This window comes from Lepisma saccharinum, chromosome 2 (genome assembly GCF_977018435.1).
Source record: "Lepisma saccharinum chromosome 2, izLepSacc3.1, whole genome shotgun sequence".
NCBI classification, from domain to species: Eukaryota; Metazoa; Arthropoda; class Insecta; order Zygentoma; family Lepismatidae; genus Lepisma; species Lepisma saccharinum.
This window is the reverse complement of record NC_139230.1, coordinates 153,070,122-153,084,285: the sequence shown is the minus strand read 5'-3', so window position 1 is coordinate 153,084,285 and position 14,164 is coordinate 153,070,122. Positions and strand designations below refer to the sequence as shown.

Genomic DNA, 14,164 nt, shown 5'->3' with positions numbered 1-14,164 from the left:
AATTTATTTCTTCTTTTTTATCCGTATCATGCTTACAAGTTTATAGATGGACTTCCACAATTTCATGCTTCCTTTCTTAATCATCTCTGCAGTGATACTGTCCTCACCAATGACTCTGTTATATTTTTAATTTTCTAATTATTTGGCTAATTTCTCCTACTGTGGGTTCATTAATAGACTGTTGGGAACTGTTGCTTACATTTTATATAATTTCTACTTGAGGGTCTGTTCAAAAGTTCATCAAAATGCTCTATCCAGTGTTCTATCACTTCTTGTCAACAGCACACCAGGTTTCCAATTTTACCTCCACATGTTACCTTTCTAGGCTGATAACCCCTTTTATTTTCTTCATTCCCTCATAAAATTTCCTAGAATCATTTCTGAGGTATATATTTTTGCAGCTCTTCCAACACATTCTCCTCATATCATTTTCTTTGCTCATAATATTTTACAAGCATTTCTCTGAACTTCAGAATAATTATTTTTGCTCACACTAGTTTTTCTGTGGAGCATTTGTTTTCTTGCTTCATTGCATTCTTCAATGACCTGCTTACATTCCTCATGAAACCACTCATTTCTCTTCCATTGCCTTGTTTCTCATTTCTCCAAGATTGTTGTCTGCTGCTACTTGAATGTTCTGCTAGATGTTTAGCCTTATTCTCTCTACTGCCTCGTTCTCTTCAGTCTCTCTAATTTCCAGTTGATGTTCTATGCTATTTCTACATTCTCTGGCAATACAAACATCTTTCAGTTTTCATAATCATACTTAATATTGTTTTGTAATTGTTTATATCCTCAGGTAATGTATGAAAGGGCCAAAGTCTCTAGCATGGTCAATCTGATTTCTTGTTGATGCATCAGGAGACCCTTGTTTCCCTGTGTATGTTCTTGCATGGGAAAGTTACTATTGGGAACTGTTGCTTACATTTTATATAATTTCTACTTGAGGGTCTGTTCAAAAGTTCATCAAAATGCTCTCTCCAGTGTTCTATCACTTACTTTTAAGTTATTTCTAATGGTAATGTCAATTAGCCTTAAGCTGTTATCATTTGATTCATCATGTAAACTGAGATTTCCACATTTCTGCACTCCATATCCTTCTCTACTTTAGCATTCAGATATCCCATAATTATCTTGATGTCATGTTTAGGTGCTCTTTGATATGTGGCTTCCATTTTGGCATAAAATGCATCCTTAATATTTTCTTCCTTCTCTTCCATGGGTGCATGGGCACAAATGAAAGTGGTGTTACAGAATTTGTCCTTCATCCTCAGACAACACATATGTTCATGTACTGCTTCAAAGTTGATAACCAGGTGCTTTACCTGTTTGTTTTTTTTTGTTTCACAACAAAACCATTTCCAAAAATATTTGTCTCTATGCTGCCACTCTAGATCACATAGTCATCATTTTCAAAGATGTCTCTTCCTTTCAATCTTATTTCTTGGGAGTGCTGCAATATGTACTCTATATTTATTAAGTTCATTTGTTGGATTTTTTAGTGCATCAGCTCTATGTAGACTTCTAACTTTCCAATTAGTTAGTATCCAGTCATGTACCTTATTCTTTGTCTTTTTCATTTTCCTTGATGACTTCTGGTAATGCTCTATTGATTTCTGAACAAACTGCCTTTTATGGGTTAGGGCTGTTAGCCCTATGTCTAATCCCCACTCTGGAGGACCAAATTTTATTGTCAGGGTTATTTCCCCCCTAGGAGGATTGCCTTCATTATGTCCAAAGAGTTCCGCCCACCCCTTTGGTTTTGTTACAATATTCTTCTGTTAGCCTTGTGGGGAAGGGGGGGTCCCCCTACCTGCAAGGCAGTAGGGGCAGTGGCGGATTAAAGACTTCCTCTCGGAGGGGGTGGAGACCCATTTTGGCACCCACCAACCCCGAGCTTTCGGTAACCACACTTCCCTTACAAACTACGGTCCTATCAAATATGTCATAAAATAACTGGCATAACTAAAACGTTGGAGGCACAGCCGTGTGTCATGACCCTCCCCCCCCCCCCTGCCCCAGTCATAGTATTTCTTGTACTATGAGGTCAGTTGAATTGCATGCTTGTAATGTTTGTAAGTCAGAAAATTAACATCGTGTGGCTGATGTTTATTGAAATAAATTTGCATTTTGCAGCAAAACAAGTAATGAATGTGTATTTAACACACATCAAACAATAAAGATGCAAGAAATAAGTAACGATATTAAATTCAGCGTAAAATAATTATTTGAAAAACTAAAACATTTGGCATGAGCAAAGTGTTTCACAGCCTGTTCAACATTTAGCATTCAGTTTGCCGGTGTTCATTGTTCAAAACGGATATGTTTGTTTATATTTGCTGAGAAGCACTATTTCGCAGATAATATTTTATTGGCTAAGTTTCGAAAAATCATGTTCAGAGGCCACAGTTATGGGCAAAGTGAGGAAAATCAAACAAGCAGTAAGTAGATCCAGAAATGAAGTGTAATAGTCGTATTCCAGGATTACAGTAATAGTGACGTCGTGAATGGTCCCAGTTTTGTGATCAGAGGCGTTTGATGGGAGTCATAACCCCCCTATGTCCCAGTATTTCTAAAGAAGAATGTACACCCCTTTCGTAAATCCTGTGTACGCCAGTGTTTGTGATATCTTCCATTGTATAGTGTCTGATTGTATTGGGTACACAAGTTTAGAACTAACGTCGCTGGCAATGGTGGCCATTGGCTTCCAAAACTAGGGGGGGGGGGGGGGGGGGGGCAACGTGCCAACAAGGAGAGTTTACTTTCCATTCGTAGATAAGGTTTAGCATAGTTCTGGGCTGGAAGTGGCAAAAAGTGGGAGGCAACTGCCTCTCAAGTTGCCTCCAAATGCCGCCACTGGTCGCTGGTACTCTTTGAAGGTTTTTTTTTGATAAATCGAGGAGCACCACTGGTCTAGTTTTTTTTTTTTAATATATATATAAATATCAAGGAGCACCACTGGACAAGGAAATTATTTTCTTAAAGGACCACAAAGTCTTGTTCTATCTAGCTGCATTCTGCTGCACAACAAGCCCGTGTTATTTAATAAGTGATATATTATTGTTTTCTCCAATTTCATCTTTATTTAACTGTAGAACATAAAAAGAAAGGAATATTCATTCTAAATGTTTAAAAAAGAACTGTATACTGCAATGTTTCCTGAGCACATCAATCAATCATTCTAAGTTGTTTAACTTCAAAAAAATTAAGACTGTAATAGATTTCTATAAAAAAATCAAAATCAATTGATTTTTGATTGCAACAGGTGTGACTGTTTGGAACAGTGATGATGTCAAAAAGGAGCTGCTTAACCTAGGTCTCATCCCAACAGGCAAAAAAAGCACTGCAGTGTCTTTGTGTCTCATGGTTGCTATTTTTTAGCTCTTGGGTATGTCATAAAATGTCACAATGTTTGATGTATTTCATTCCAACTTTGCATAATTTATCAATAACTAATATATATATATATATATATATATATATATATATATATATATATATATATATATATATATTGTGAGAATCACAGAAGAATGATTACCATCTCAAGCCTTTAATTTGCCCTTGTACCAAGGTACTAACATTGTGTAGTTCGCCAAAAAAAAATGCATCATCGTCCTAGTGGTGCTGAGGTTAAAGTCAGCTGCTCTTTCTCCCTGCCTTTCCACAGTGAAAAAAATGAGTGAGGAGGTAGAGGTGGCGGGAATATTTTCTAGAACCTCTATGAAGGGACAGTCACCCTAAGGCTCATTTGATCCACCCTATTAACATTACACTAGTCCTTCACCTAAAGTTAATTTCGTGCTTATCTTTCATCACCCCTTCCTTCGTCATCCTTACCTTTGTTCATCCCCCTGTCTCTAATCTCCTTCTAATCTTTCGTTGGCTCCTATCTTTCATCACACCCATCATTTTCTTTGTTCGCCCCTGTCTCTCATCGCCTCCTATCTATCGTCACCCCCACCCTTCGCCATTCTTATGTTTGTTCGCCCACACGTCTCTCTTCACCTTCTATCATCACCCCTATCTTTCGTCATTCTTATCTTTGTTTGCTCTCTTATCATTATTCATCATGTCCTATCTTTCATTGTCCCCATCCTTCCTCATTCTTATCTTTGTTCGCCTCCTGTTTCTCATCGCACCCTTATCATTCATCTCCGCTATCTTTCTTCACCCCCTTATCATTCGTCACCAACATCTTTCGTCATTCTTATCTTTGTGCAGCCCCTTATCATTCGTAGCTCCATCCTTCGTCATTCTTATTTTTGTTCGCACCCCTGTCTCTCGTTGCCCCCTTATCATTCATCACTTGTTGCACCCGCCCTTAAGCTTCCTGCTACCCCATAACAATAATTTTTCGTAAAATACCACAATATTTGTTTTATTGCATTTCAACCGTTCGTATTACACTGAGGAACAATGAAATTTGCCGCGACCGGAAAACAACCTGTTTCTATGTTTTTTGACTTGCTAAACATGAAAATGATGTTGTTTTTTCTCCACCACATCTAGTTTTTGAAATAACACAAAATTGAAGTAAACATGACAAAGCTTTTTTTTCGCCATATGATATACATAGATTCTTCAAGAGAATACGTGTGGCTGTTTTTCCTGCGTAGTATGAAGAAAGCATTGTAACGACAACAAAAAGAGCAAACATTGTTGTTTATTTTTTACCAGATGAGATAAGAGTAGAGAAAAGTCTGTTAAAGAGGAAAGGTGACTTATTGTACTGTGTCTTTATCATTTGCGTTCTGTTCGCTGGAAGTGTAGGTTGTGTGTTAGGTTGTGTGCTTCATTGCGATTGTTTTGTGTGGTATTTGAAAAGAGTGCAGTGATGCCTCGTAACTGTGTAAATTCACCCAATCTGTTTTGCTATATGTGCGGTGAGTTCACGACAAGATCCCAACGAAACTCAATTACACCAATAGTGAAGAAAGCTTACGAGCTATATTTCGGATGCAAAATCGGAGACCAAGATAAAGGGTGGGCTCCTCATGTCTGTTGCAGTAGATACTCGCGATATATACGAGGGTGGTTACATGGTACCCATCTATCCATGTCATTTGCTGTTCCCATGGTATGGCGCGAACATCGAGATCACGTTACTGATTGTTACTTTTGTTTAACTAATGTTACGGGATTCTCAAGAAAATCCAAAAGTATCCTATAGTGTCCAAATTTACCTTCTGCGATAAGACCAGTTTAAAATGATGAGACATTACCTGTTCCAAAGCCACCATTGAAATGGTCTTTGGAAGAGGAAGCAGAAACTTCCTCAGATGAACCGATATCTTCTCTCGGACATGATCCTGACTTTCAAGAGTCACGGAAGACACCACATCTTATCACCCAGCTAGAATTAAGTGATTTAGTACTTGATTTGAACCTTACAAAGAAAGAAGCGGAACTGCTGGGTTCAAGACTGCAAGGGTGGAACCTGCTGGAACCAGGGACAAGTCTTACATTCAGAAAATGTCAACTAAAATTTTCTTCCTTTTGTTCTATGAATGGGTCCCTGGTATATTGCAACAATGTCACTAAATTAATGCAGAAGTTGGGAGAAAACTAGAAATCAGACAAATGGAAGTTCTTCATCGATGCGTCAAAAACTAGCTTGAAGGCGGTCCTCCTGCATAATGGAAATTAGAAACCTTTAATGCCAGTTGCTCATGCAAGTGAAATGAAGGAAACATATGAAAACATTGCTTTGATTCTCACAAGTGTTAGCTACGACAAACACCAGTGGAAAATCTGTGCAGATCTGAAGGTACTGGGAATTCAATCAGGTTTCACGAAATTCGGTTGTTTACTCTGTCTATGGGACAACAGAGCGAAGGACATGCATTACAAAACTAAACACTGACCTCACAGAGAGTGTTACACACCTGGAGAAAAAAGTGTCTTGTCGACGCCAACAATGTGTTACTCCCCCCACTGCACATCAAGTTGGGGTTAATGAAGACATTTGTGAAAGCCATGAACAAAGAAGGAAAAGGGTTTGAGTACTTACGAAGCAAATTTCCTGGTGTAAGTGATGCTAAAATAAAAGAAGGGATTTTTGTTGGCCCTCAAATCTGGGAGGTAATGAACGATCCCAATTTTAAAGAACTGTTAAGTGAATGTGAGAAAGCAGCATGGGGTGCGTTCAAGGGTGTGCGTCGCAATTTCCTTGGCAACCATAGGGCTCACAATTACTCTGAACTTGTAGAACGTATGCTGGCAACATACAAAGAAATGGGATGCAATATGTCTCTCAAGATACACTTCTCTGTTCCCATTTAGACATTTTCCCCTCTAATCTGGGTGCAGTGAGTGACGAGCAGGGCTAGCTCTTTCACCAACAAATTGCAGAAATGGAAAAACGTTATAAAGGCAGATGGTCTCCCAGTTTACTAGCGGATTACTGCTGGAACACAATCTCAGATGTTGAACACGCCTGCTACAAGCGGAAATCATACAGAAATATGTTTTGAACGTGCGTTACTTTTACTGTTTATTTTAATATTTACTATTTTACTGCAACTGCCAATTTTAGTGAATGTCATAACTACATAATTTACAATCATATTTGGTATTCTATGAACCCAACGTATTACTAAAATTCTTATTATTACATTAAGGTTTGGAGCAAAATGCTATATTTTACCCTTCTTTTAATGTGCGGTGAACATTTTTCAAAATGGTTTCCACCAGAAATGGTACATGATAGAGCATTTTAGTTATGATTTTTGAAATCAGCGCACCTGATTTATTAAAGATCACCTATTTTGATCCAGCGGCAAAACAAAAAGTTTAAATTTGTTCCTCAGTGTTATTGAACAAATAAAATAAGGCCATATTAAGGGTCTGTCGCCCCTCGGGTAATGGGGCACCCTCTCTGTTCCCCTTCATTCTGCTCTTGTATGTTTCTTAATTGAAACTATATGTGTTATATTTAATTCCAACTGTGTAAATAATTCCAACTGTGTAAATTATTTACCAATATATGAAAAAATAAAATAGGTCCTCAGTGGAAGTCTCCCAGGATGCCCCCTCAAGGGCCTCCCCCTTTAATCTGCCCTTGAGTAGGGGCAGTTCTTATTTTATGGCTGAATTCCCCCACCATGTCAAAGTGCTATCAGCAGGCTCTTCTGGGCTTTTATGAGGATGGTCCTGCCAGAGATCATCCTCCCAAGAACCTGAAAACACTGCCACCTCAGTCTGGGACTGTTGATTTGGTTATGCTCTATTTGCACCTGACCACCATATAGCCATTCACTATCCACTACCTGTGACCTGCCCAGTGGCTGAGGCTCATCTTGAGAAGCTCCTACTGCTGGGTTCTTTCTTCTTTGGGTTGGGGAAAAACTACTGCCACACTTTTTTGTTATTGACATTGTGTTGTACTTAAATTTAATGTTTCTGACACCTTTGAATTTATAATTTAAGTTAGCTGTTAATAGAAAAATGTATATTTGCACATGATAAAGTATTGATTTTTGTACACAGATAATTTTGAACATTATCACACACACACACACACACACACACAAACTTGTAATTATAAAGGCAAACTTAGAATTAGTATGATTTTTTCCCCATAGAGTGTATTGATCTTTTGAAAATGCTAACTATATCTTTTAACAATTTACTTGCATTGATTTGGTGTAATAGTTTATGTCATTCTGCTATTGGATTTTATTATTATTATTATTATTATTATTATTAAGAGTAATGGTAGAGGAGTGTAGGTCTGGTTCTCATTACTCTCACAATTACCATGAATGTATTACGAATTGCTATCGGGTCCACAGGATATTAATGTTTTTGGTCTCAATCTTTGTTGTCTGATCACAAGTCAACTAATCACAAAGATGAGGTTCAGTGATGATGTCATGATATTGATGATGGGACATGCACAAGAATAACCTTGCCCAGGCTGTCTTGTAATGCACAGGGTAGAGCTTTACTTTATGATGCATATTGCCCATAATTTCGTGAGTTATAGTCATGGATATTTCTGTGTCGTAATGATCCCATTGAAAGGCAATGGGATTGTTACTAGCCAGAAGTGTCCATGAGTGTACATGCACCCTTTTCATGTATTTTCAACTTCTGCTGTTGATGAAGTTTTTATTTATTACAGGGTGAAGTGAAACTTCCTTTTCCACGACTACATCCTGATTACCCTGTGATAATGTATCAAGCCTAATATGCTAGCCTCTGTGAGGTCTCTGTGTACGTCAATAATTATTGCTCACACACATACAGTATGCAACTTTTGTATAATTTTGTTCAGTCTCACCAAAAATGTTAGCCTCGGCTATTAGAACAACATAATGCACACATGTTGCCATGTAACATCGTCAATGTGAAATTTTGTTTTTTTAGAGGCACATGCATATTATGCACATAAATATCTTTGTCAGTATCTTGTATGTGTTAGTTATTCCTGTTATGTTCTTGAGGTGGTTATAGCAAAATAGCAAGTCAGAATAATTTCAAAATATGTTATATTCCCATCAAAAAAGGTTTATAGTCATTTTTCCTCATCAAGATAACAGGTTTCTTTAAAAGTAAAGTACATGTGACATGTATAAATTTTGCCTGCGAGTAATAAGTGATGATATTTCTTCTTATGTCAAAGTGTAGAAATCATGTCTGAATACCACCAGCCTCTGTTCCTCATTAGAACTGCCTGTCTTCATATCCACTACTTTAATTAACTTTGGGTGTTTTAGTTTGATAAAAGATGCATGAGAGAGATGTCTCTTATATTGGCAGGGCTGTTTTACAGTGTGCCTTGATACGATGCTTGAAGGTGTCCAGTGTTTTCATACTGATCGCTTGATTGTCCTGCCATATGCTGTAGTACATGTTCCTCAAGCTTACAATTGTGTAGTTTGAACTTATTGTGATGTACACTGATGGGTAAAAGTAAGCTGCCTCCTTTATGTTCATAATGTCAGGTAAAGCAGCATTGCATGATGGTTTCTGTGTATCATTGGCTATAGCCTAATCCCAGTCATCTGGCATTTTCTTCTTTTATGGTGCGATCATTGTTCTAAGGATAGTTATCTACTTTGGTAAAGAGTTTTAACAATGCAGAAGGACAAGGATATACAAGAAATCAAGGATTACATGGTTCTTGTTCTGGTGTCAGGTGAATGACAGGTTACATTTTTCCAGAAATGTGAATCTTTTCAACTTTAGGGAAACATGTTATTACTCTCTTGCTTGATGTATTTTGATGACTTGTGTGTACATGTTCTGCAACAACCATACTCTGGAGTTAGTGAACAACTTTTTTTTTTCTGTCTTTGCTAGAAACCCCTCAATATTAAATCATTATTTAATGCCCATGTGATATTATGTGTTAATATGGCTTACTCTTAAACTAGTACCTTTGTTAGAAATATAGAGTGTAACTACATGCTTGAATTTAATTTTATGTGTTTTTGTGCATGCCAAATTGTTAAAGATTAAAGAAGTACTTAACACGTGTTTGTTTAGTTTATGATGAATATTATATAATTTGAAATTATTGTTTGAAAGTTTGCAAAATTTGTAGTTGATGGAAAATTACCTTATTTGGCACTTGCTAAAAAAGTACATTGTTTTCATGAAGATATTTCTCAAATTAAAAATAGAATTAAGCATGTGCTTGCAACTTTGAACAAAATATTTATTAATTTACTCATCTGTCTTGTTGTTGTTTGTTTTTCATATTGTATGTACAATTTTGTTTTTGTAAACCCCATCTTAATGGCATTAGTCTGAGTTTTGAAGTGTATAATCCAGAGTTTTACAGTGGGTTGGTGATAAGAATTTTTTTATGAAAGTTTACAAACATATAATTATGAGGTTAATTCGAAAGAGGTTTTTTTTCAATCTGAAATTATATTTTTTTATATAGTATTTTCTTGATTTGACAGTAAAATAACAAGTTGTCATCTTTTCACTGTCCATAAAAATGTAAAAATGGGAAAAGGTGTTTCAACTAAGTTGCTTCTTAAACAATTAGGACCCAGTTTGAATATAAATATATATATATATGGAAAAGTTTTATATCGTTTCAATATAAAGAATGTGTTTTCACAATATTGGCCTTTAGTGTCTTCAGTTGGTATAACTGATAAATCATAAATCTAGGGACCTAATTTTGTACCTAATTGGAATATTATAGCACCTGTATTTCAACTATAATTTAGCATATTAAATTCTTAACTGTTCCAGGTGGTAACAACAACTTGGCCTGATAACCAAAATGGGAGACTCCATTTTGTGAGCTGTTATTACAATTTCTTTCAGTTATTACTTTTCTTGCAGTATTTGAAGTAATGTTTCATGGGTGTCCATATTACCCTTCATTTTTAACTAGGATCTTGGCAGCCATAAATGAGCAGCTTATTCCCTCTTGTTGCACCTGCTGCCAAAATTATTCATTTTATCTTCAATAATTAATAACAGGTCAAATTTAGATTGATTGATTGAGTTGGTGCACTTTATTCACAGAAAGGCTAATTGGGACTGGACCTACAGTTTAAAGTTGGATCTGCACCACTATGTGCCTCCACCGGGTATTGAACCTGAGACTCCTTGATTACAAGGCAACGACACTACCACAGTGCCATTGGGGAGGCAGGTCAAATGTAGAGAATTAACTTAGTGTTAATGTGTTTGTGGGACCCTTGCAAAACATGTGATGTGACAGAGTGCTTACTAATTGGGAATGCCTGAATTCTTAGCACCAAGAACTATTTTTGAATTGTGTATTTTCATCACTGACTTGAAAACCACTCTTAATTTTGTGAGTATCAGGAAAAACTTCTGTACAAACACTAGTTTTAACTTGAGATACATTTATTTTACAATCACAGTGACAAGGATGACTGGTGAATTGATGCAATACAATACACTCTGCCATGGTACTTACTCTAATCTTGAAAGTGCATTTTGCCACTGATGATGACCTCATGGAAGATGACATTTCATGTAACAGATATAATCCTTTGTAACAAACAGGTGTATAATATTATGATAATTTAATTGAATGTGTTACTGTGTCATGTACAGTCACGGACACTTCTGGGTTATAACAATTCCATTAACTTTCAATGGAATCGTTACAACCCAGAAGTGTCCATGACTGTACAAGAGTGACACTGGTCAAGTCAGTGGTGTACCTCACTGCCTAACTCTTTCACTGCGGGTCTTTGCCATGCTCGTATAGCTTTCACTGTGTAGTTTTTTTGGGATATTTTCAGAATTGCATAAATTTGTAAGAAAGTATTCCAAGGTACTACTATGAATATACTAATATGACATCCCCTCGTATTTTTCCTCTATATAGGAAGCAAATTACGTGCGAACATTGTACCAAGCAGTGAATGGTTTGGCTGGGCCCCCATTTTCCTAGAGCCATACAACTATATACCTAGTAGTGAGAGCAGTAGACCTTAGTAAATAATTATAAATTACAAAGAAATGTATCTTTTCAATTTCATGTGTACTAAACCAAAGCATTAACAAGTAAATAGTAATTACTAATAACAAGAATTCTAACATTACTAACATTTATATAAATAACCAGTAAATAACCTTGACGACTTGGCACCTAAATTTAGTGTTCACTCCCCTGTATATGTTGTATAGTTATAGGACGATATTAATTCTTTACATTATCACGCGTAACATTATCAGCCATAAAAAAGCTATGGAAGTTTAATTTAAGAAGAAAAAAAACATTTTAAGTAGGTTAATTCTAGCCCTAATGGCCGAAAAGTAGACTAACTTGGATTATGTTATTGGTTAATTCATAGTTTAATTGAAATACTTAACTGCAGTAGAAATTTTCCCCCAGTGTGTGTGTGTAGCTTCGCTACCTGGGACCAAGTACTACTATGAATAAATTCTACCACTATTCTTTTAACAAAGTATCATAGCCGGGGGTCCCCCTTGGTGTTAGATTTTCATTGTTGTTGAAGTGGATAAATGATCCTTGTAAGCAATATTCATCCTGGGACATAACTGATGAAAAGTTAGGTGTAGCACAAAGCATATCTTTTTTGGCAAGTTACACGTCAGCACCACAGTCACTTTCTTCTTCTTCTCCAGCATGCAGGGAATGTGTGAATGCAGTTAACGATCACTTTGAACAACTCTTATAACACAGGTTAGTATGCAATATAAATACAATCTTCTGCATGCTAAAGATATGTGCGTAAAAGGAAGCAGGACGTCACAGTCAAAACTGCTGGCATTCTCCTTTCCATTCTGTAGACACGCACTATCTCAGCCAGGAGTCAAAACGAACGCACTTTAGTAATCAGTAGCGAAGCGTGGACTGACGAAGGAGGCAAGCGATTATATAGACAGCTATTATCTATATAATTGTTGATTCAAATTTTGCCCCCCCCCCAAAAAAAAAAAATAATTCATATTAAGTTGGCGCCTCTGACACAGCGGACATAAACATTAAAAATCTCATTTAAGCACAGAAACACATGCATGGACGTTGTACTCACCACAATAAATTCCAAACTCCTGGAAGTGTCAACACAAACCCTCAATGAGATAACTTGTTTAAAGTCAAGTAAATTGTATGTTGGTCGTCTCGCTTCCACGATTTTCATTTCCACACTTTTATCTCTCTCGAGCTAAACGAAGCAGATTTAAATTGATGAATAATGCATACACCTCTAAGCTTCCCCGATGGCATAGTGGTAATGTCGCCTTGTAGTCAAGGTGTCCTGGGTTCAATACCCGGTTGATGCACTTTCTATGGATCCCACTTTAAACTGTAGGTCCAGTCCTGATTAACCTATCTGTGCAAAAAGTGAACTTAATAACCAAACTCAAACAAATAGTAAAACTTCCTCACTTTGCTGTATCAACCGTTCCCAAATTCATGTTTTGTTTCAATTAATTCAGAGAACAAAAACTCACTTCCTCACAAATTCTTTCCCCAGTTACAAAGCATCCAAACAAAATCACTTTGAAAAGCTCTGAAACAACAGAAAGTGATACCAACCTATTTCCTTAATTTTATCACTCATGGGAGAGATGTATCAGTTTGGAGATAGAAATTACGCTGTGTAATCAGAATCATTACAACAGAAAGAGTATGAATACAATGTTTAAGTAATAAAGTGCCATAATAATACAAAATGTTTCTTTGTTCTTATGTGTACAATGTATATGATTTAGATTGTGCTGTTTACAAATATCAGAAGATAGTTCTTTCTTCAGATACCTTTTTTCCACCCCAATTTCTATTCAAAAGCCATCAATTTATTGAATTGTAAAATTTGTTAAATATCTCACTTAAATTACCGTGTAAATAATTTGACAGTTGCCAACACTGGTGATGTAATTCAAGCTGGACCCAGGGTGCAGACTGCAGACATTCCTCTTCCCGAAAACACAACTGCTCGCCCTTTTCACCTTTGTCCCAACCCCTAATGTCAAATATTTGACACGTTTTAAAATTCGCGAAATGCAAAATAATTTGTAATTTATGTGACCTACATGGAATTTAGAGCAATAATAATAGCTTGTTTTAGTTATTTTATAATTACTAATTATCGGCATCCTTATGATCTTCTTTATGTGCTCACGAAGACACACATTGGTTATTGGTCTGCTAGCAGTTTCCTTCTGCTTTCCGAGAAGCACTAAGATCCTCAGCTTTTCTCCAAGGCTTGAAGCCCGTTTCTCCAACATTTCATGCATCACCATATGATCATTTGAGTGCATTTGTTCCCTGTGTTGGCAGCTGCAAGCAGAGTCTCTTCTCTGCTGCTTGCAACTTGCTGCTGAAGGAGTTTGAGGCCATAGAATTTTGTGAAATTGATTGCGATGGAAACTAAATAAGGCTAAAACATTAAGTACATTAAATAATATTCGAATAGTGCAAGCATTGCATTGCAACAAATGAGCACGTTGTTAATAAATCCATTTTAGTGTATGTTATGGTAATGTACAAGAAAAAAGTATTAAACAATAAGGCCAACATTGTGAAAACATATTATGTATTTTGGTTCATGCCATGATTATTTAAGCAACATAACTGAATATATTTTGCAATTTACTGGCATGAAAACCATCAAATTATCTTTTTAAATAATTGAGATTCCTTATATTGATCAAGTTTGAGAAAAAAATATTAGCATTTTAACAA

The 14,164-nt window shown here is 36.4% G+C and overlaps 1 protein-coding gene across 1 annotated transcript in view; it reads left to right on the top strand.

The window, feature by feature from the left end:
* The window catches only part of LOC145984151 (tumor suppressor candidate 2-like), a 44,604-nt gene extending 30,702 nt beyond the window's left edge, over positions 1-13,902 (top strand). Inside the window, exon 3 of the mRNA XM_083117618.1 lies at positions 8,129-13,902. Coding sequence (XP_082973744.1) covers positions 8,129-8,194 — 66 coding nt within the window. The 3' untranslated portion in view covers positions 8,195-13,902. The remainder of the gene's footprint in view (positions 1-8,128) is intronic.
* The last annotated feature ends 262 nt before the right edge of the window (positions 13,903-14,164 follow it).